Source organism: Cottoperca gobio, chromosome 18 (genome assembly GCF_900634415.1).
Source record: "Cottoperca gobio chromosome 18, fCotGob3.1, whole genome shotgun sequence".
Lineage (NCBI taxonomy): Eukaryota > Metazoa > Chordata > Actinopteri > Perciformes > Bovichtidae > Cottoperca > Cottoperca gobio.
Window position 1 is genome coordinate 14,666,249 of NC_041372.1, and position 23,744 is coordinate 14,689,992.

At 44.5% G+C, this 23,744-nt stretch overlaps 1 protein-coding gene and 1 long non-coding RNA gene across 2 annotated transcripts; both read right to left on the bottom strand.

Moving 5' to 3' along the window:
- Window positions 1–189: 189 nt before the first annotated feature.
- On the bottom strand, window positions 190–2,988 carry LOC115024045 (type-2 ice-structuring protein-like). The gene is made up of 6 exons (XM_029455425.1): window positions 2,909–2,988; window positions 2,651–2,773; window positions 1,149–1,260; window positions 938–1,001; window positions 366–406; window positions 190–197 (listed from the first exon to the last, which is right to left on the bottom strand). Exons 2-6 carry the CDS (start codon window positions 2,768–2,770, stop codon window positions 190–192), a joined length of 345 nt encoding a protein of 114 aa, XP_029311285.1. The 5' UTR covers window positions 2,771–2,773; window positions 2,909–2,988.
- A 59-nt stretch (window positions 2,989–3,047) lies between these two features.
- Window positions 3,048–4,499, bottom strand: LOC115023570 (uncharacterized). Its single transcript, XR_003834023.1, has 3 exons — window positions 4,184–4,499; window positions 3,153–3,232; window positions 3,048–3,069 (listed from the first exon to the last, which is right to left on the bottom strand). It is a non-coding gene; the product is annotated as an uncharacterized LOC115023570 (long non-coding RNA).
- Window positions 4,500–23,744: the final 19,245 nt, after the last annotated feature.

Consider the following 23,744-nt stretch of genomic DNA (forward strand, 5'->3'; position numbering starts at 1 on the left):
GTGTGTGTTACATGTTCCTGTTACATTAATGTGTGTGTTACATGTTCCTGCTACATTAATGTGTGTGTTGCAGGAGGATCTTCTCATGACTTCATCACAAACATCTGGAGATACATGTTTAACTGGACTAACTGTGAGATAAATCAGTAAAAAGTAAAGTATTTGCCTCTGAGATGAAGTACAGTAGAATTATAAAGCTGCATAAAATGCATGTTTAATAGTTTTGAGTAAGTGGACCTTGAGTTGGGATTGTTTTGTCCAACCATTTCCAAGAACTGACCTTGGTGGCCAAACAGCATTTATTATTAAAACTGAATTATTATTAAAACTGGTTTCCATAGTTACTGCTACAACAACTCTCTCACCTGGCTCTACTGGTTTCCTGCTGCTGGAGGAGACGGTGGAGCTGCAGAGAAACAGAGATTAACCACATTATATATTAACCCACACATGCTCCATCATCACACGCCAGGACATTTTATTTTCATACATTTGCATTTCAAAGCCTCCAGTGGAAGAGCTTCAGTGTGTTCGTCTCTCTTCCTGCTGGTTCTCTAAACTACATGTAGTGTAGTAACACGCTGAAGTGCAGAAGGACCGACGTTAAACAATCCCAACTGTCCCTTTAAGCACTTAGCTAAATGCTAGCGCTAGAGTGGCAGCATGGTGAAGCTAAGCACTTGTAATATAATGTTCACCGTGTTTGTTAGCGTGTTAGCATGCTAACGTTTGTAGGCTTTGCATGAATGTCATCAGTTCTGCAGGTATTTGGTCAGAAACCAAAGTATGGGACACATTAACAACGTCGACCTGATGACGGCGCTCGATGCAAAGTCAGTAGGATTCATCCTGAAGGGAACATGAATATCTGCACCAAGTTTCAATCCAAAGGGCTCTGACTCATACAGCCCGGCTGTCCCTTTAAAGTTCAGCCTACCTGGCTGCAGTGGAGCAGATGTAGAACTTGAGCTCTCCACAGGGGGCGCTGTGCAGCTCTCCACCTGAACACAACACACAACTTACTATTTTATTATGTTTTTAAATACAGGATTTAATTGATGTTCAGCCATATTTAATACAGGTGTTGTGTTATAATCCACATATTAACTGCAATAATCCATTACTCCCATGGGTTTTGTTTTGTTTACTTGTTGGTGTAATTGCCATGCAAGCCCCGCCCTCTCTGGTTTGTCGATGCCTCTGATTGGTCCAACAGCTGAACGTGAAGAACGTGTCGTCGCTCCAAAACCAGGAGCCATTCTTCACGAGAAAAACAGAAAGATGTTTTCATGACTTCATACTTCTGCCCAAGCTGTGAAAGTGACGCTAGAATGAAAGTTGAAATCCCATTTATGAAATATGTTTTGTTATAGATTAAAGTACAGCGGAAGGATTAATACACTGAATTATGTTGATCACAAATTACATTGTTCCTCAATGTTCTCAAATGTAAATATATTTTAATAATGTTCATAATGTGACGTGAAGGTGTCACTTCTCATTTCTCACTGTTTTCACAATCAATCATCAGATTCATCCATAATAACAATAACCTTTAGTTCATAATTCAAAATGAGCTCCAGCTCAACAAACAGGAAACTCTTTGGGGTGCGTTTCCTCCAGGCAACACCGTAAAGATAAGTCATGAAAAAAGAGAGTTATTCTTTCAAATTTGAACAACATTTATTTAAAAACACATGGAAAATACTAAATAGCCTCAGCGGGTTAAAATGCCACTTAAAATATGAAAATAGTTATTTTGAATATTTGAACAAGATTCCAGGTGTGAATGTTGCCTGCAGGCGACATTGTGGATCCACCCATTGGAACGAATGTGTCGAGAGTTTAAGCATATCTCACTATCTCTCTGCTTATGGAAATTCATGAAGCGGTTCTTCTCAGCAGTGAAGTATAGATAAGTGACACACACTTTCCCTAACTCCCTACCTTAACCCTAACCCTTACAAACAGGGTATTTCCCCCACCCACAGAGGCCCTCAGGGTTGACCTGACACAGTCTCAGCCAGGTCTCAACATTCTGTGATGGTCTCCCTTCTTCTTCAAGACTTTCCTCTCGTTGCAACTTCAGCTTTGATTTCAGGAAGCTGCACACTTTGTTCTTCGGGATGCCAAAGTCTTGCGGTCGCTGCGGTTCAGGAGCCGCGTTCACTGGAGTTAAATCATTTATCCGATTTACCTTAATGGTACGGATTATACGTATATACGTATTTGAGCAAGTTTCCGTTACTTAATTAGCAAATAAAGTACATTAAACTATTAGAAATGAAGCTTTACTCGTATATTATTGTGAATACATTATTTTCCAGATTGAAAAAGGAAAAGATGAAAAGAAAGCTGATCCTCGTGGGACAGTCAGCAAAAAGCTCTTCAGCACGGCCCCCAGAAACTCATGTGACACATTTAAACCCTGCCTCTTATTCAAAGTATTGCATCACCACCTGGGGATGTATTGTTTGCATGTCAAAGGCATAAATGGAGTATTTGTACAGTGTAGTGTAAATATTTACTGCAGTGAAAGATCTGAATACTTGCTCCAGAACTGGAGACGTGTTTGTTAAAATAAAGTCCTAGTAGAAGAACCTGACGTGTTTTTACGAACATGATGTATGTTTTGTAAAGTTAATTATACCTGTTGAGCCTGAAGTCCACCGAGCCACACAGGGGTGTGTGTGTTCGCCAACAGACGCACAAACTGCCTCTCCTCTGGTGTGTGAAGCGACAGCAGGTTCCCTCCTGTCTGAGCACACATAGACTAACACACACACACACACACACACACACACACACACACACACACGCGCACACACACACACACACACTTTAAAGGCGTGTAATATTTGAATCTTTTTGTGTCACTTATTGAAATATGTGTGTATTTTCAGTTTACATGAGCAGCGGCCCAGACGCTCCACACAGGGTAGAAAGCGAAGCATCTCTGTCCAAACAGGAGCCACCGAGGCGGGCAGGCAGATGTCTGCTCCCCCTGCTCCCCCTGCTCCCCCTGCTCCCCCAGCTCCACCTGCTCCCCCAGCTCCACCTGCTCCCCCTCTGCTGACACATGATTGAGTTATTAGTAATAAAAGACATTCAACATGTCAGCATGTGGAAGGAGCAGTTTCTGATTGTTTTACCTGAATATGAGAGTGAGACACACGTCTCAGTCAGGAGGACCGCCAAGAGCAGACGAACCAACACAGACACCATCGTCTACCTGCAACACACACACACACACACACACACACACACACACACACACACACACACACACTACAGTTGTTTTATACGTTACTGTATTTACGCTGTAGCTTTCCGTTCGCTCGCTAACTTTGCAACTGTACGAGAAAACAAATCAATCTTGTGCAGAAAACATTTCTCTCATCGTATCAACAGACGATTATTTCTGGCTGTCGGCGACGAGTTAACAAATACATGTCAAACTAAAGTGTTTGTGTCGTATCATCACTGCTGTGGAAGTGTTCCTGCTCTACTCTGGAGAGATGTGTATAAAGTCAAACAAACGGTGAGAGAGACAGAGTTGTCTCTCTGCATTTATTTGAGATCTCAAAGTGGCCCCAGTCCTACAGAACACAGCGTAGTCTGCAGGAGGGCACAGGTTGAAGATACATAAACAATTTATACACTCCTGTTCCTTGACCTTTTAGTGACTGAGTGATAAACACAGCAGGGGACAACCTGCTGACGACCTATAGAAGAATAAAACATCAGTCAACAGGTGATTGATCAGCACATCTGTTATTTACTGTAAACCAAACATGATCTCTGTAGATCACTTCCTTTTGATGTTCGTACGGTCATCTCCTCCAATCTGATGAAGCCAGTCCTGGGAAACTCAAACCTTTTAGCTTTGGGTATATATGCATAGATACTCTTTGATAACAGTTATGTAAACACTAAAACAAATGGCACACCCAAGATTCTTTCTCAGAGAGTTAATCAGTATCTAAATCTAAAGAGAGGACCCTCTGCGTCCTGTTTTACAATGCCTCCCCCATTAAGACAAGAAAAGGCAGTTGACCCTGGCTTGCTAAGGGAACTTGTAAAGTTGTGCAAATGCATAGAAAGAGAAATAGGCAGATCATCACTTGTAACATTATTAGAACATTATTTAAACGTTTAAATTGCTATTCCATCACACACTTACAAAGACTTCCACGTCGCGTGAAGACTTGTGAAATGATCTCCCAACGATGATGAACAGCTTTAACTCCGCGGTCTCTGCAACACAAGGAGCTGTAGTGAGCGGGTCTCTCTCACAACACATGAACAGTTTGAAAACGAAGACTTTGTGCATTCTTTGAGTTTCTAACACGTCTGCATGCGGCACAATTTAAACGGATTTCAAACACGACAAAGGAAATGTCTTTAACCTCAAGCTCCGGGAAACCTGTCGAGAAGCAGACTTCACAAACGATCGATCTTCCAAAACATCAAGAACTAAAACTCACCACCTGCTGCATATCACCTCCAAGATGGACCTTGTACACCAACGTATGCAGGGCTGCGGGGCTGAACTACACCTGCTATCATATGTAAATATCCTTTACAATACAACAGAAACGGATTTGTTTTCAGCTAATCCTACTTCCAGTTCCTGATTTCTTTAGTCCTTTTACTTCTCACATGACCTGCCGTCCTCAGACAGATAAAACCAGCAGTTTAAACAAACCCTTTAGTGACAGTCCGACAGCAGGGTGGTTCTCAGACAGAACCAGTACGACTGGTTGTCTGGTACGACTGGTCAGGGTGTGTGTGTGTGTGTGTGTGTGTGTGTGTGTGTACAAAACACATTCACTCTGTGTGAAAGTGTTCAAGACAAAACAACAGTTGGAGAATATATATTGATAAAATCATTAATTATGATTATGATCAAATACTGAATAACCAGATGTCACAATGAGCACTTTTACTTCTAATACACTCTGCTGAGAAACCTTCTGTACTTTCACCTCTTTTACATTTAAACCTTTAACATTGAGGGTTTTTTTACAATATAGACGAGTAAAACAAACACAAACAAATTCTAGGCAACAAGAAACACGAATAAGAGACTTATATGAACAAAGAGAAATAATAAAAAGACAAATAAGTTGAATATTAAAACCATGCAAATAAATAAAAGCATTTAAAAGTGAAATAGGATTAAATGCAAGATTTAAATTGTTCTGCTTGTTATTCTATACCAACAGCTACTGTTGTAATCGCAGCCTGCCTGGAGAAGATCTACATTATACATCAATGAGAGCGGCTGTTAGAAGTCTTTCACCCACCTGTCCAAAGGCCTTCTTCTTCATCATGCGACACAGCTGCACCCTGAGCTGCAGAGACACAGTAATAACATGCAGCAGCAGTTACTTAGAAACAGCTTGGTGTGTGTGTGTGTGTGTGTGTGTGTGTGAGTGGAGGTGTGTTCAACGAGGTTGACGACATTCTGAGTCAAGTTAGTGTTCACAATGACACAGAGACAATGTCGTGAGCACAGTGAGCTGTGAGGCTGTGTTGGGGAGATCCTGGAGGGAGGCAGCTACAGCTGGTGTACATCCTGCTAGAGTGTGTGTGTGTGTGTGTGTGTGTGTGTGTGTGTGTGTGTGGGGGGGGGGCAGGGTAAGGGCACTAATCCCATAGAAATACCCCGACTAGAAAAGAGTGACCTTCCTCCTCCTGCAGTGCTGGTGTCACATTGCAGGAGTCAGGTAAAGGGAGTTCATCTGCAGCTTCGCCTCATATCAGTGCATTAGATGGCCGTGCTCAGTGCTCATCAGCGTGTTAGATGTACGTTAGAAGAGGCCTGCTCACCGATACCAACACAAGGCGGTCACCTCCAATAGAGACCGTGGATGTTTAAAAGTTTGACTCATAACAAAATGAGCCAGTAGAGTCTCCTTTAATCCCGCTTAAAGTAACTTTTGATCAAGCTACAACTTTTAGGACCTAATGATCTAAATAAGGAGACTTTACTGCATGTAATGCGTTTAGAGATGGGAGCTGCAGCTCTACATATTCTGGTTCTACGCCCCCCCCCCCCTCATTATCCTGGAGCCTGACATTCCCTCCAAACACCAAACTTTATACACTTTAACAAACTTTAAACTCACAGCGGACTCAGGTCTTCTCCAAACACGACTGAACTGGAGAGGAAGGGAGTCGCCCTGAAGGTAAGGATGCTCCGTCACCGTCCCATGCAAATATTGAGAGGATAATATTTTCTTAATGTGTGACATGACACGATACAACTTGATGTTTACTCGACTTATATCATTTTATTCTATTTACTCGATTACATTTAGTTCCAGCTGAAGACATGAATGTGTATTTTATTGTTGTTTGCTGGTATTAAACCTTTATTTTCAAACGAATATCTTCTTGTTATTTGATGATCTTAATTGTTAATTAGACCAGAGTTCATTCTTAACAAGTCTGAAAAGTCATTAATCTAAAAATAAAGCATTAATTAGTATTAAAATGCTATTATGCTATCCCATATTCATGGGAAACCTATTTCTAAAATAAATACAGTTTCCTTAAAGTCATACTGTGGCAGTGGGGTGGGGTTAGGGCGCCGGCTGCTGGGGAGAGACAGGAGACATGGTGATGGCCTGGGTCTGCTCTCTGGCAGTAGGCTGGGTTCCAGAGGAGACGGAGACGCTTGGTGAGACGGAGACGCTTGGTGAGCCAAGACGCAGCGCAGCCTGGAGAGCAGCGGACAGGAGAGCGACCTCAGCTGTGCCTGTGATAGCCGCTTACCTGTGTACGAATAAAGCTGTGTGTGTGACACTATACTCTCTCTCTGTCATCCCTGTAACGGACTGTGGAGCCTCTTGTCCAGCCTACTGCCAGAGAGCAGACCCAGGCCATCACCGTGCATTTATTATGTGACCTGATTCCGTTCAGCTGTCTGGCCTCCAGCTGGGACACTCCTGTCTCTCCCCAGCAGTCGGCGCCCTAACCCCACCCCACTGCCACACATACATTTTAACTTACCTTTAGTAGCTCGTTCATTCACACACCATCCTGCTGCACCAAATGTGTATTAATCCGCAGGTGAAAGTAATAAATTCAGAATTTCCTCCTGATAGAGTAACGTTTGATAAAACGACAGCTGTTTTAGGAAATGATTAGGCCTTCATAAGAAAATAAAACTATATATTTGTTTTGACGAGCAACACGCAGGCAGAGGAAGAGCGACAACAGTCTCTTTGAAAAACACGTTTTTTAAAATTCAAATATAAATTTCTAACCAACCTCGAAGTTCCTCAACCTTCATGCCTGCAGTAAGAATTCATTTTGAATGGTAGATGGTGGAGAGCAATCCTTGACTTTCAGACTACATTCTCTAATTAAAGAGTTTTTTGTCTGCTACAGAATAAATCACCTGCGCTGTGTCCTCCCTCCAGAAAAGAATCAGAAACAAACTGGGAGAATTTGGTTTCATGATGGTATCATACATGTTCCTGCTACATTAATGTATGTGTTACATGTTCCTGTTACATTAATGTGTGTGTTACATGTTCCTGTTACATTAATGTGTGTGTTACATGTTCCTGCTGCATTAATGTGTGTGTTACATGTTCCTGTTACATTAATGTGTGTGTTACATGTTCCTGCTACATTAATGTGTGTGTTACATGTTCCTGTTACATTAATGTGTGTGTTACATGTTCCTGCTACATTAATGTGTGTGTTACATGTTCCTGTTACATTAATGTGTGTGTTACATGTTCCTGTTACATTAATGTGTGTGTTACATGTTCCTGTTGCATTAATGTGTGTGTTACATGTTCCTGTTACATTAATGTTTGTGTTACATGTTCCTGTTACATTAATGTGTGTGTTACATGTTCCTGTTACATTAATGTGTGTGTTACATGTTCCTGTTACATTAATGTGTGTGTTACATGTTCCTGTTACATTAATGTGTGTGTTACATGTTCCTGCTACATTAATGTGTGTGTTACATGTTCCTGTTGCATTAATGTGTGTGTTACATGTTCCTGTTACATTAATGTATGTGTTACATGTTCCTGTTACATTAATGTGTGTGTTACATGTTCCTGTTATATTAATGTGTGTGTTACATGTTCCTGTTACATTAATGTGTGTGTTACATGTTCCTGCTACATTAATGTGTGTGTTACATGTTCCTGTTACATTAATGTGTGTGTTACATGTTCCTGTTACATTAATGTATGTGTTACATGTTCCTGTTACATTAATGTGTGTGTTACATGTTCCTGTTATATTAATGTGTGTGTTACATGTTCCTGTTACATTAATGTGTGTGTTACATGTTCCTGTTACATTAATGTGTGTGTTACATGTTCCTGCTACATTAATGTGTGTGTTACATGTTCCTGTTACATTAATGTGTGTGTTACATGTTCCTGTTACATTAATGTGTGTTACATGATCCTGTTACATTAATGTGTGTGTTACATGTTCCTGTTGCATTAATGTGTGTGTTACATGTTCCTGTTACATTAATGTGTGTGTTACATGTTCCTGTTACATTAATGTGTGTGTTACATGTTCCTGTTGCATTAATGTGTGTGTTACATGTTCATGTTACATTAATGTGTGTGTTACATGTTCCTGTTACATTAATGTGTGTTACATGTTCCTGTTACATTAATGTGTGTGTTACATGTTCCTGTTACATTAATGTGTGCGTTACATGTTCCTGTTACATTAATGTGTGTGTTACATGTTCCTGCTGCATTAATGTGTGTGTTACATGTTCCTGTTACATTAATGTGTGTGTTACATGTTCCTGTTACATTAATGTGTGTTACATGTTCCCGTTGCATTAATGTGTGTGTTACATGTTCCTGTTACATTAATGTGTGTGTTACATGTTCCTGTTACATTAATGTGTGTGTCGAGTTAATCTGGCTTCAGCCTGCCTAAACTCGTTTCGGCATAGAATTCAACAGAGGACGCTGAACAACTCCATTCCAATTAGTTCCATTTTTATTTGGGAATTCGAAATAGGTTCGAAATAGGTTTCGAAATAGGTTTTGAAATAGGTTTCGAAATAGGTTGATAACCTTAAATAAAGAAAAAAAACATTAGCATTAAATCATGCATTGAAAATCATCTCAATTATGTTTGTACCTCAACATCATGCCAGTTCAAACATTCAAATGCACATACCCCCAATAGAGCAAATCAAATTAATCTCATCTAATATATTCTTTATCAAATCTAAGCCAAACAATGCCCCTAAATTAACTTCAGCCACAGTAAGCAAATCAAATCTCTACAAACTGCACCAAACTCCAGGCTAAACAAAGTAACAGACATTTCAAGTGATGAAATGCCATCACACAAAAACCCAAAATGGCGTGCACCACATTTAACGAATGAGTGAAATAATGACTTAGCCGATCTCTTCCTGGCAAACACTCCCCAAACCATTTCACTTGTGCTGGCCCACAGATTTATACAAGTTAATTCATAATAAGCAAAATATACACATACCAATAGCGTCTCTGTTTCATCTAACCACTGAAGCGATGCATGTGTCTGGCTTGCAGCTTCTTGTAGCCACACTGGACAGACAAAGGGCTCACCTACTCAGCTGATCCTCCTAATAAGGGCAGCCTCTCTCCCTCTCTCTCTCTCTCTACCTGCAAGGAGCTGCTACACCTCCAAACAATGTCCAAACCACCGCCCTCTAGTGCTACTTAGACAAGATGACAACTAAACCACCCCAAAAGCATGAAAAGGAAGAAAAGTCCAGTTCATTAACTAATGACTTAACAATGTTGATACAAGCTGACTTAACACCTCCCACTTGAGCTCCTGGTTACTGAACCCAAGGAGGTCATAACAGTCTGTCAAGTCCTTGTTGTTCTTCAATGGGAAGAAGAATCACCAAGCGCCTGACGTCCCTATGAAGAATCGTAGCCGGAATCTTAGATGACAGTCTCTTGATGCCTTTATTTCTTTCTCCTTTGGACGGCTTCTTTACTGGGACAGGGTAGCTTGGAAAAGTTTTCACATGTACATCTCTCACGATGCCTTTTGTGTCAGTATTGACACTGACCACTCTGGCCAACTTATATTGACTCCTCAATGCATTCTGGTCAGCAAGCCAAACCACGTCTCCCACGGCAACATTTCGCTCCTTTGTGTGCCACTTGTTCCTCACAAACAAATTGGGACCAGCTAACTGGCTCCACTTCTTCCAGAACTTGTTCACCTCCCCTTGGATACTTTGGAGTCTCCTGTATGGGTATCCTTCAAACTGGAAATCCCCTGGGTCTCCTCGAGAGCAGGCCCGTCCTAACAGAAGAGAATTGGGACTGATGTACTCCACACAGTCCTCCCGGCTCTGCACTCTCGCGTCTATGGGCCTTTCATTAACCAGGTTTGCTGCCATGAAGAGGAATGTCTGGAATTCACCCCATGAGAAACCTCCATCACCACCAAGGTTGCTTAAAGCCCGCTTTACCAATCGGACTGCCGCCTCTGCTGCTCCATTCCTGTGGGGAGAGTCTGCAGGATGGATCTTCCAAGACCAGTCTGTTCCGCATTTGGAAGCCTCTCTTTCAATCTCCGTCTTGTTTAAATTTCTCATAAATCCGTGAAGCTCTTCAAGTGCAGGTTTTGCCCCCACAAAATTTGTACCAGGGTCTGACCACAATTTCCTGGGGTGTCCCCTGAGGGCAGCAAACCTCTGATAGGCAAGAAGAAACCCTTCGGATGATTGGTCGCTGACAACATCGGTGTGTATGGCTCTGGAAGCCATACAACAGAACACAATCCCCCAGACTTTGAGTTTGACTCTCTTCCTTACTTCATCTTTTACCTTGTAAGGCCCGAATAAGTCCATGGTTGTGTATTCAAATGGTTTGGCCAGGCTTGTTCTCTCAGGTGGAAGGTCACTCATGATCTGTCGACATTTCCTCGCTGTAGCTTTCCTGCAGGCCACACAGCTGTCCACCACTTTCTTGGCGATTCTTCGACCTTTTACCACCCAGGCTCTTTTCCTCATCCTGAGAAGGGTTCCTGCTACACCTTCATGGTTCGCTTTGTGGGCTTCTTGTGCCAACAGTGTGGACAACCATGCTTCGTGTGGTATAATTGGCACAGCGGTTTTGCTTTCAATGAACATCTGAATCCTGCCTCCACAGACTAAGAGTCCAGAGCTTTCCTCTCTATACACTGCCAGTCGGTTCAATGCAGTTTGTGGAAAAGTTACAGCCTCCTGTGCAGCATGAAACAGGTCTCTGAGTGCATCTTCGCGCTCCTGCACAGTCAAGACAGTTTTCTTGGCCTTTGTTTGTCCTCTGCCTTTTGCCTTTATCTCAAGCCACCTTTTAGCAGCTCGCCGCACCCAGGCAACGATGTTGACCAGCCTGGACAAGCTACTGTATCTCTCCACCTTCACGAGATTCTTGATCCCCCAGCCGACAGGTGCCCTTCCTGCAACAGTAGGTGGGCCCACTTCCTCCTGAATCCCCTCTTTCAACCTTGTCTGCGAGGTCAGCAGATCCTCTACTTCTATTTTTGTCTGGGCTCTGGTTACTGCTGTTGTGAAGGCCTTTCTCTGAAGCTTGTTCACACTTTCCCTACTGTGAGCAGCAACCTCTCCAGCTGACTTTATGGGCCACTCCTCCACTGGCCACTTTAGGAACTCTGGTCCATTTTGCCATGTGGAATTCTCCTTTATTTCTTCAGGAGCACCCCCTCTCGTCATGATGTCAGCCACATTAAGTTCTCCAGGGATCCACCACCAGTCTTCAACTGGCCCAGATTTCTGGATCTCACCAACACGGTTTGCAAAAAAGGTTTGGTAGCCATAGCTGTCTCTTTGAATGGCTCCGAGGACTGTTTGACTGTCTACCAGATGAATCCACCGCTCTATCTCCATTCCACCATGCTTCTCAAAGTATTTCTTGAGCCTCGATGCAAAGACTGCGCCACACATCTCAGCTTTGACTGCATCCCCTTTCTGATCTAGTGGCGTCAGCTTGGCTTTAGATTCAACGAAACGGACATCAATTCCTTGCCTTGTCTTCCACCTCAAATACATTACAGCTCCATAGGTTTTGTCGCTCCCATCTGAGAAGGTGATTCCCCATGGCTTCCCTTTCCAGTCAGCTGGTGTAAGGCTTCGGTGGAATTTAATTTGTCCCAGCTCAACGTATCCTTCAAACAGCTTAATAGCTTCTCCTCTGAGGCCTTCTGAAAGTGGTTTATCCCAGGTCTCTCGAGTCAGCTTTCCACCCCCTGCTTCCTGGAATGCCTTCCTTACAAGGATCGCCCCCTTCTGTTTGGCAGGTGTCACTAAGCCGATCGGGTCATAGAGTCCAGCTACCTGGCTTAGCAGCTCCCTTCTAGTTAGTGGGTCAGGTGTTCCAGGTCTCACTTCCTCCTTGTGAAGATCCTTTCCCATCCTCATCTTCTTTTTCCTTTTTGAAAAGTTGACTGAGGTCAACATGTACAGTTTGTCCTCCTCCACTTGATATCCAACTCCCAGGGCTTTGTTGTCTTCATCCCTCATCTGATTTGGCAGAATAATGGTCTTACTCCGTCCCACTGCCTCACCTGCTGTTTTCTGCCTCCCACTTTGACCTGACCGGACCCATGGTTTCAGAAAGAAGCCTCCAGCTCTCAGAATCTCCTCCACTCCTGCTGTAATTTTGTCCAATTTCTCCAGACTGTTATGTGAAGTTAGGATGTCGTCCACATAACTATCCTCTTCAAGGACTCTGCGTTCTTCTCTCTGTTGAGCAAAGATGGACAGCCTTGCAGTCTCGCGCATAGCCAGCTGTGCGATGCACCCAGCTGGTCTGTCCCCGATGTTAACTCGTGTGATAGCATACACTCTTATTATTTCCTCAGGCTTATCCCTCCAAAGAAATCGGTGTAGGTGCATTTCACGTTCCTCCAACCACACAGAGTTATACATCTTCTTGATGTCCCCGAGGGCTGCAAACACCCCTCTCCTGAACCTCAGTAGAACAGCTCTGATCGGGTTAAGAACATCTGGTCCTTTAAGCAGAATATCATTCATACTCAGTCCTTTGAACTTCTGGCTGCTGTTCCACACCAGCCGCACTGGAGTCGTAACAGAATGTGGGTTTGGCGCCACCAGGTGGCTTACATACCATACAGGCCCCTTCCAGTCTCTCATGACTTCTTCGGTGAGTTCCCTAGCTGCACCTCGTCTGACCATTTCGTGGACCTGGGCTGTATATGCATCTCTCCACTCTGACTCTTTCTCCAGCTGCCTTTCAGTTCTGAAGAATGTGGCCTCCACCGCACTTCTGTTGTTGGGGAGTGAGTCAGGATTCTCTGTCCATGGATACTTTGCATCCCAGTGTGGAGATTTTACATGAGCATCCTCCTTGACGTAAGTGAGTCCTCCCTTTATAATTTCAAGCTCCTTCTCCTCTGCCAGGCTCATTTCTTTCCCTCCGGGCTGGCAATTTCCACACCGACATCCTCCACACTTTGGCTCGCAGGCTGCTCCAATACTCTCCCATCTCCACCATTCAAGGAACTCACGGTTGGTAGCAGTTGTAAGCCTTGCTTCGACCACATTTTTATTTTGCAACAAGGGTCCCTCAGTCTTCAGCTCTCTGATCTCTTCATATCTGACAGCAGCAGTTCTCATGGAGCGAGCAAAGTGGGTTTTTGACTCATGTGCTGCCACCTCTACGTCCTCGATCAGATCGGGGTGTGCTCCGCCCACTGTTTTCCCTAATGGACCCTCCCACAAGACGAGGTCTCCTACCACTCTCACCCTCTGTGGGGCCAGTCTTCCCTCTCTGTGGCTGATGAGAAGCTCAACTTCTCTTGGTCTCTTCAACTCCTCCAGCTCAACTTCTGGGAAGAATTTCCGTAATTTTTCAGGTTTAACAACCTTATGTACTTTGGCGATCTCATCCAGCCCATAGCAAACAAGTTCATGGGCTACCTCCTTGCCTTGAGGTGTCTTGATCCTGACTCTGAGGAGGTATCTTTCTGTGTCGACCTTCATGGTCATCCCGCCCACACCATGTACAACTAAGGTCACCTTCTCACTCCGTAGCCTCAGTCTGTCAGCAGCCTTATGGGTAACGTAGTTTGTGTCAGAAGCAAGGTCCAACAGAGTTCCAATCTTCTGACCTGCATTGGCGGTGACCTCCATCAGCATCATGATGACGGGAAGTTCACAGAGTCCGCTCTTGTCTAAAAGCTCAAACTGGGTCTTGCTGGTTTTCGTTGTTCCCGTCGTATTATTTGTAAAAGCTGTTTTGCACCTCTCTGCCATATCTGGGGAAAGTTCAGACAAGAAACCCTCTTGTTCATCAGTCAGTTTGCCTTTTCCTCTGCTGCCTCTCCCACTTTCCTCTTCATTGCTCCGCCTAGAATCTCCTTTCGGGCAGAGAAAGAAATGGTGATTGGGGGTGCCGTCCTTCTTACAGTCTTTATTCCTGCATAGGTAAGTGTCTCTGCAGTACCCATCATCATCATGCCGTCCAAGGCATCTTCTGCAGGCTCCCAGCTTTTTCAAAGCAGCTTTCTTTTCATGAAGTTTCAACCCCTTGAACTTTTTGCAGAAGAAAATCTTGTCATTGTGCCTTCCATCACCGCATACAACACACCCATCATCCAGTTCTTTTTTCGCGGTTCTTGTCGAAGCATATTTTCTGTCATATTTCTTCACTGAATAATGGTCTGGTCTCTCTGTTCTCTCCACTACCTTAAGCTGCTCAAGCCTCTCCAGGATCTCTTCCTGATTTTTCAAAAATTTCAGGAGAGCATCAAAATGGTTGTCTGAGGAGACATGATTACTAGGCTCCACCATGAATACTAGCCAGTCTCTTTTAACAAAGTCAGGTAATTTGCTTTCTATGGCTTTAATCACCAGAGGGTTCTTTATTGCACCAGAGTTTCCCAGCTCTGTGAGATCTGCTAAGGCTTTTTCCACAGACTGTATCAGGTCGATGACTCTTCTTGGCTGGTTTCCCTTCACAGGAGGTATTTTTTCCAGTTCTTCCAGGATTTCTATGGTGATGGTTAACTTATTCCCACATCTATTCTCCATGACTCTGAATATCTCTTCAGCAGTGCTGTATGTTGATAGTCTGAGATCCTTTGCTATTCTGTCATCAACACTGCTCAATAATTGAATCTTCTTGACCTCAGCTGATCCAGATGGCTCTCCTTGTTTCTGTAGGCTCTCCCAGTCTTTCCTCCATCTGTAATATTCTCTTTTGTTGCCATCGAAGATGGGAAGAGCTGTTGGCTTGATCCTTACTATCGGTCCTGTGGGTATTATAGGTGATGCAGGTGTCAATTGTGCTCTGTTCCTCCCACCATGAGCTTCTTCAGCCCGTGCCTCCTCTGCAATCCTCCGTGCAGTGGCGAATTCAGCTTTCCTCAGCTCAAGTCTGCTGCTGGTTGCTTTAAGCTCTTTAATTCTGCTATCTAGGTCCCTCCTCTCCTCCAGAGGGATCCATCGCTCCCAGGCTGCCATGACTCTGGTGGCCTCCTGAGTCCTTTTCTCCAGGAGAGTCAAGCGCACCTCATAGCCCTCCAGGTTGGGACTTTCTACAGGCACGTCACCTGCTTCATCGACATTCTTTTCGGCTTCTCGGATGGCAGTAGTGAGCTCATATTGACCATATCTTGACCAAAGGTTCACTTGGACAATGTTTTTCACTTCTTTAAATCTTGCCTCCGCTTTTTCTTCAGCCTTCTCAATGTCCACCTCCAGCGACTCTTGGAGCACTGCGTCTTCCTCCTCTTCTTCCTTTGTTGTTTCAGCCAGCAGTCCGGTCCTATAATCATCATTGGTTTCAAGAATTTTCTTGAAATACTCAGACAGCCTACTGAACTCCTCCTTAAGCTCTGCTTCGACCATGCTGTTTGCCCCTTTACTGAGGAGGTTGGCTTGTCTGGTGAAGCTGCTCTTCGCAGTTGTCCTCTCCCTCTTGAGCTGACTAACCGTCTTTCCCAGAACATCTTCCGCCATCTTGGCCTCAAGGACACTTGCAACTCTCCACCTCTGCGTCTACAGCTTTTCCTTGGACGTCCGAAGCCTTTTATCCTCAGGTCCACGCTGCACGCGGTGGTTATCAACTGTCGAGTTAATCTGGCTTCAGCCTGCCTAAACTCGTTTCGGCATAGAATTCAACAGAGGACGCTGAACAACTCCATTCCAATTAGTTCCATTTTTATTTGGGAATTCGAAATAGGTTCGAAATAGGTTTCGAAATAGGTTTCGAAATAGGTTGATAACCTTAAATAAAGAAAAAAAACATTAGCATTAAATCATGAATTGAAAATCATCTCAATTATGTTTGTACCTCAACATCATGCCAGTTCAAACATTCAAATGCACATACCCCCAATAGAGCAAATCAAATTAATCTCATCTAATATATTCTTTATCAAATCTAAGCCAAACAATGCCCCTAAATTAACTTCAGCCACAGTAAGCAAATCAAATCTCTACAAACTGCACCAAACTCCAGGCTAAACAAAGTAACAGACATTTCAAGTGATGAAATGCCATCACACAAAAACCCAAAATGGCGTGCACCACATTTAACGAATGAGTGAAATAATGACTTAGCCGATCTCTTCCTGGCAAACACTCCCCAAACCATTTCACTTGTGCTGGCCCACAGATTTATACAAGTTAATTCATAATAAGCAAAATATACACATACCAATAGCGTCTCTGTTTCATCTAACCACTGAAGCGATGCATGTGTCTGGCTTGCAGCTTCTTGTAGCCACACTGGACAGACAAAGGGCTCACCTACTCAGCTGATCCTCCTAATAAGGGCAGCCTCTCTCCCTCTCTCTCTCTCTACCTGCAAGGAGCTGCTACACCTCCAAACAATGTCCAAACCACCGCCCTCTAGTGCTACTTAGACAAGATGACAACTAAACCACCCCAAAAGCATGAAAAGGAAGAAAAGTCCAGTTCATTAACTAATGACTTAACAATGTTGATACAAGCTGACTTAACTTAATGTGTGTGTTACATGTTCCCGTTGCATTAATGTGTGTGTTACATGTTCCTATTACATTAATGTGTGTGTTACATGTTCCTGTTACATTAAAGTGTGTTACATGATCCTGTTACATTAATGTGTGTGTTACATGTTCCTGTTGCATTAATGTGTGTGTTACATGTTCCTGTTGCATTAATGTGTGTGTTACATGTTCCTGTTACATTAATGTGTGTGTTACATGTTCCTCTTACATTAATGTGTGTGTTACATGTTCCTGTTACATTAATGTGTGTGTTACATGTTCCTGTTACATTAATGTGTGTGTTACATGTTCCTGTTGCATTAATGTGTGTGTTACATGTTCCTCTTACATTAATGTGTGTGTTACATGTTCCTGTTACATTAATGTGTGTGTTACATGTTCCTGCTACATTAATGTGTGTGTTACATGTTCCTCTTACATTAATGTGTGTGTTACATGTTCCTGTTACATTAATGTGTGTGTTACATGTTCCTCTTACATTAATGTGTGTTACATGTTCCTGCTACATTAATGTGTGTGTTACATGTTCCTGTTACATTAATGTGTGTGTTACATGTTCCTGTTACATTAATGTGTGTGTTACATGTTCCTGTTACATTAATGTGTGTGTTACATGTTCCTGTTACATTAAAGTGTGTTACATGATCCTGTTACATTAATGTGTGTTACATGTTCCTATTACATTAATGTGTGTGTTACATGTTCCTGTTACATTAATGTGTGTGTTACATGTTCCTGTTGCATTAATGTGTGTGTTACATGTTCCTGTTACATTAATGTGTGTGTTACATGTTCCAGCTACATTAATGTGTGTGTTACATGTTCCTCTTACATTAATGTGTGTGTTACATGCATGTTCCTGTTACATTAATGTGTGTGTTACATGTTCCAGTTGCATTAATGTGTGTGTTACATGTTCCTGTTACATTAATGTGTGTGTTACATGTTCCTGCTACATTAATGTGTGTGTTACATGTTCCTGTTACATTAATGTGTGTGTTACATGTTCCTATTACATTAATGTGTGTGTTACATGTTCCTGTTACATTAATGTGTGTTACATGTTCATGCTGCAGATGTTTCCCTCCTTTGCATCCTGTTGGTAGTTTAATCTACACACTGCATCATATTTTATAAGATCATCATATGTTTGTATCTTTGTCTCTAAAAAGTCAACTTTTCATGAGTTCCTCAGAAAAACAGTTTTCATCTTTGTGACGATGCATCTTCCAGCTGATTCAAGAGGCTTTTTAAACATTTAATTTTTTTATATATTTTTTAGGAGGATTTTGTGTTTGCTTTGTCTTTTATTGCCTGCGGTGAAAAACAAATACTGTGTCTGCAGCTTCTGCCACTCAGATAACATACAAAAGTTTTTTATTTGAGAAAGGCATGACTAAATGTGAACAAAGAACATCCTGGAGAATCACCTGCACTGTTTCTGTTCGCAGTGTCTTTGTGTAGACATGCAGTCTACCCTTCAGTGTTTCTCGGTTGGTGTGGTGTTGTTATCTTTGGCTCCACTCACCCTATCGTTCTCCCGCGGCGCCAGTCAAGCCTCCTGTTGGGAGATGATTCCTGGCCACATACGCGTTCAACCCCAGGACCCGCAGCGCAGCCACGTCACCCTGCGCACATCCGCCTCTTCTTACCTGCCTGGACAGTTAGTAACAGGTAGTAATTCACTGTTAATGAATTGTTTAAAGAAGTAACTTCTACTTGTCAGCACAGTTGGATACAGGTAAGTAACTTAAGGACTTCTACCTGCTGGGACTACAAATCACGTATTAAATATCTGTCAATTAACTCAATCAATTAAATAGCAACTAACTGATTGAGTTCCACTTCCAGGGAGAATTAGTCCCAAGTACAACTGTTCATTAACGTCAATTAATACTGAGTGTTATTCAGGTTCCTGCTTAAATGGTACAAGTAACTTCAGATTAACAAAAGTAAATGTTTGGTAAACCAATTCAATAAGTAAAGAAAGGTGTAAAGTAAGTCCTAAAGCCTCCACAAATTAATCATCCATCCATCCATCGTCTACCGCTTATCCGGGATCGGGTCGCGGGGGCAGCATCTCCAGTAAGGAACCCCAATCTTCCCTTCTCCGGACCACATCCTCCAGCTCCGACTGGGGGATCCTGAGGCGTTCCCAGGCCAGTGAGGAGATATAATCTCTCCACCGAGTCCTGGGTCTTCCCCGGGGTCTCCTCCCAGCTGGACGTGCCTGGAACACCTCCCTAGGGAGGCGCCCTTACTAGATGCCCGAACCACCTCAACTGGCTCCTTTCAACGTAAAGGAGCAGCGGCTCTACTCCGAGTCTCTCACGGATGGCTGAGCTTCTCACCCTATCTCTAAGGGAGACGGCAGCCACTCGTCTGAGAAAACCCATTTTGGCTGCTTGTACCCGTGATCTCGTTCTTTCGGTCATGACCCAGCCTTCATGACCATAGCTGAGGGTAGGAACAGAGATCGACCGGTATATTGAGAGCTTTGCCTTCTGGCTCAGCTCTTTTTTCGTCACAACGGTGCGGTAAAGTGACTGTAATACCGCCCCTGCTGCTCCGATTCTCCGGCCAATCTCTCACTCCATCGTCCCTTCACTCGTGAACAAGACCCTGAGGTACTTGAACTCCTTCACTTGGGGTAATGGCTCATTCCCTACCCGTAATCCACCGGTTTCCTGCTGAGAGCCATGGCCTCAGATTTTGAGGTGCTGATCTTCATCCCAACCGCTTCACACTCGGCTGCGAACCGATCCAGTGACTGTTGAAGACCGATGATGCCATAAGGACCACATCATCTGCAAAGAGCAGCGATGAGATCCTCAGGTCACCAAACTGCAACCCCTCTCCTCCACGACTACGCCTCGATATCCTATCCATGAAAATCACGAACAGGATTGGTGATAAAGCGCAGCCCTGGCGGAGGCCAACATTCACGGGAAAAGAGTCCGACTTACTGCCGAGTATCCGGACACAACTCTCGCTTTGGGCGTACAGGGATTGGATGGCCCTCAAAAGTAACACCCTCACCCCATACTCCCGCAGCACCTCCCACAGTATCACCCGGGGGACCTGGTCATACGCCTTCTCCAGATCCACAAAACACATGTAGACCGGATGGGCATACTCCCAGACCCCCTCCAGGATCATTGCGAGAGTAAAGAGTTGGTCCGTTGGTCCGTTGTTCCACGACCAGGACGGAATCCGCATTGTTACTCTTAAATCAGAGGTTCGACTACCGGCCGAACCCTCCTTTCCAGTACCTTGGAGTAGACTTTACCAGGGAGGCTGAGAAGTGTGATACCCCTGTAGTTGGCACACACTCTCTGGTCCCCCTTTTTAAATAGGGGAACCACCACCCCGGTCTGCCAACCCCTAGGCACTGTCCCAGACTTCCACGCAATGTTGACGAGGCGTGTCAACCAAGACAGCCCCTCAACACCCAAAGTCAGCAGGGTCCTTGCTGTACCCATTCCTCACTTCCCCCTCCTGAGGTGCCGGATGGTTTTCCAGAAGCACCTTGGTGCCGACCGAAAGTCCTTCTCCATAGTTTCTCCGAACTTCTCCCACACCCGCTGCTTTGCCTCTGACACGGCAGAAGCTGCCGCCCTTCTAGTCCTTCGATACCCTGCAACTAGACCTTTGGCCTAGCGTGCTCTGGTACCACGTGCACTTATGAGCATCCTTATGTTCGAACATGGTGTTTGTTATGGCCATTCCATGACTAGCACAGAAGTCCAACAACAAACGACCATTTGGGTTTAGATCAGGGAGGCCCTTCCTCCCAATCATGCCTCTCCAGGTGTCTCCATCGTTTTCCACGTGTGCGTTGAAGTCTCCCAGCAAGACTACGGAGTCCCCTACTGGAGCCCCCTGTAGGGCTCCATTCAGGGTTTCCAAGAAGGCCTAATACTCCGAACTGCGGTTTGGGGCATAGGCACAAACAACAGTCAAAGTTTTCCCCCCCATAACCCGAAGGCGTAGGGAGTCGACCCTCTCGTCCACCGGGGTAAACTCCAACGTAGCGGCGCTCAGCCGGGGGCTAGTGAGTATCCCCACCCCGGCCCGACGCCTCACACCTTGGGCAACTCCGGAGATGAATAGAGTCCAACCCCTATCCAGGAGTACGGTTCAAGAGCTGAGACTGTGCGTGGAGGTAAGCCCCACCAGATCCAACTGGTAGCGATCCACCTTCCGCACTAGTTCCAGCTCCTACCCCCACAGAGAGGTGACGTTCCACGTCCCCAGAGCCAGCCTCTGCTGCCCGGGTCTGGCCTGTCGAGGTCCCTGACCATCACTGCCACCGGTGTGACAGCGCACCCGACCCCAGCGTTTTTTCCCATGAGTGGTGGGCCCACAGGATGGATGGATGGATGGGATTCTTCGGGCTGTGCCCGACCGGGCTCCATGGCAAACCCGGCCACCAGGCGCTCGCTGTCGGGCCCTCCCTCTGGGCCTTGCTCCAGACAGGGGCCCCGGGCTTCCTCCGGGCCTTGCTCCAGACAGGGGCCCCGGGCTTCCTCCGGGCAGGGTCTCTCCTTTCCTTTCCCTTTTTTTCATGAAGTCATTTTTGAACCATTCTTAGTCTGGCCCCTCGCCTGAGACCAATTTGCCTTGGGAGACCCTAACAGGAGCACTAGGCTCCAGACAACACAGCGCTCAGGTTCATAGGGACACACAAACCTCTCCACCACGATAAGGTGATGGTTCCCAGAGAGTTAATCATGTTTAAAAATAATAGTTTTGCTGTTCTCCATTTCTCAAATCTTTGTTCACCGTGGAGGCTTCGGAGAAAAACTAAGCTTTCTTCAGAAATTCAAGGTATCACAGTTGATATACAAATCATACATTTGTGGGTAAAGTATTCCTTTAACTAGGTAACTATAGTTTAGAGTCAGCAGGAAATGAGGGGAAAGAGAGATGGGGTCAATGTACAAAAAACAAACATTGAATTTCAATTAGGGTTGTTAGTGTTCCTGCTCGTTTAAACTCCGAGACTACCAGGAAACCCCACTACTGTCCTAACTATTGTTTATGAAGAACCGAGGGAAAACCTTTATAGTGACTTTCTAACAACTAATTTAATGTCTCTTCTTCTGTTTCTGTGCATCCATATCTGTGACCTCAGTAACTGTCAGAAGTTCTCGGGACTTCATGGGTTTCCTGCTCCAGGCTCGCAGTGTGGAGGCTGCCGGGGGCAGGGCGGGGGTCTCGGGCAAGGCTGGGGTCGGAGCCAGGTCTACGGGATTGGGGCCGGTGCTGTTGAGTGGCTCCTGGACGCTCACACACCCTGGCACTCACACCCTCCACTGCCTCACTGAGGGCGACACCCTCACGCACTCTGACAAACGGCTGAAGAGAAACCTCTCGTTTGTGTGGAGGGCTCCTGATGCACCCATGGGAGACATCAGGTTCTAGTAAGTATAAGCTTACCAACTGTACAAGTTCAGGGTTGTAAATTACCACAACTGCAACTCTTTGCTAAAGACATTAATGATGAATTCATGTGTAGCCAAACATCATTAGGAAACCTATTCCAATGTGAATATTTAATTCATTTATTATTTAGCAGCCTCTTTGTTTGTCATTCCAGCATCACGGTGGTGCAGTCTTACTTTGTGTACTGGGCAGGTATCAAGTCTGCAGTGGTACGTGGTGGGAATCGTAGTCCTTGGAGTGGGAGTAACATCATAGGGGTAGATGGAAGGAATTCCATTTTTGCTATACAGGAAGATGAAGTTACTGCTCTCCCAGGTATGCAACATGTGCAATACTGAGTGTAAATACAGAATATCCTATGGAAAAGACTGCTTTGTGTATTTGTTTACCTTCAGTTTCAGAAAGAAGTTGTCTGTGGTCTAAATCTCATATAATTAGGCAAAACACAAACTAAGCTTTCTGTCTCTCTATCCACACCTCATAAGTAATATCTTGCTCTTCTGTCACCTTCTTGCCCCACAGCTCTCAAAGCCCTGACAGCATCAAACAAACAAACAAATGAGACAGCCAGCCCTCGTAATACCCTCGGAAGGCCTACTGCAACAAACAGCGGAGCCCAGAGCTACACATTTCAGGAAACACAGATAGAAGTTACTCGTCCAGTCTTGGAGATGAACAATTCTGTGACCTTGGCATCCTTAGACCACCTGACACATCAGGCGGTCAATAAAAGGAACAGCCCCATGACTTTAGGATCTCCTCAAAATGCTACCAAAGGCAGTCAGACTGACACCTATGCAACTTCAAGATCCCTCTCAGATGTGACTGAAGAGGCAAACACTGATGTAGGAAGCTCTGTTACCAATACTGAAGACCCCAAGAGCTATTTTTCCTCGTCCAACCACCTTCTTCCTACGGCCTCTTTCTCCTCAGCTGAGGCGAGAGGGGTGGAAGATACTACCACTGTTTTTCCCAACATCACAGTGCAAAACTCAACTAGTTTTCTTTTCCTGTTGCACTTCCTTGCTTCCGTACGCCCTTTGAAGGATGGTCCAAAACCGCCCACCATTCCTGATACAAAAGACACAACATTAAATCCTGTAACCACCACCACAGCTCCAACCAGTCACAGTTTCCACAATACAAATCCCCAAAGACCCACATCCCAGAATATAAAAGGAAAAATTCAGTTCCAAACTAGTTCAGTAAAGTTTGTGATCCAGAGTAGTTCATCGCAACCATGGAAAACTAGC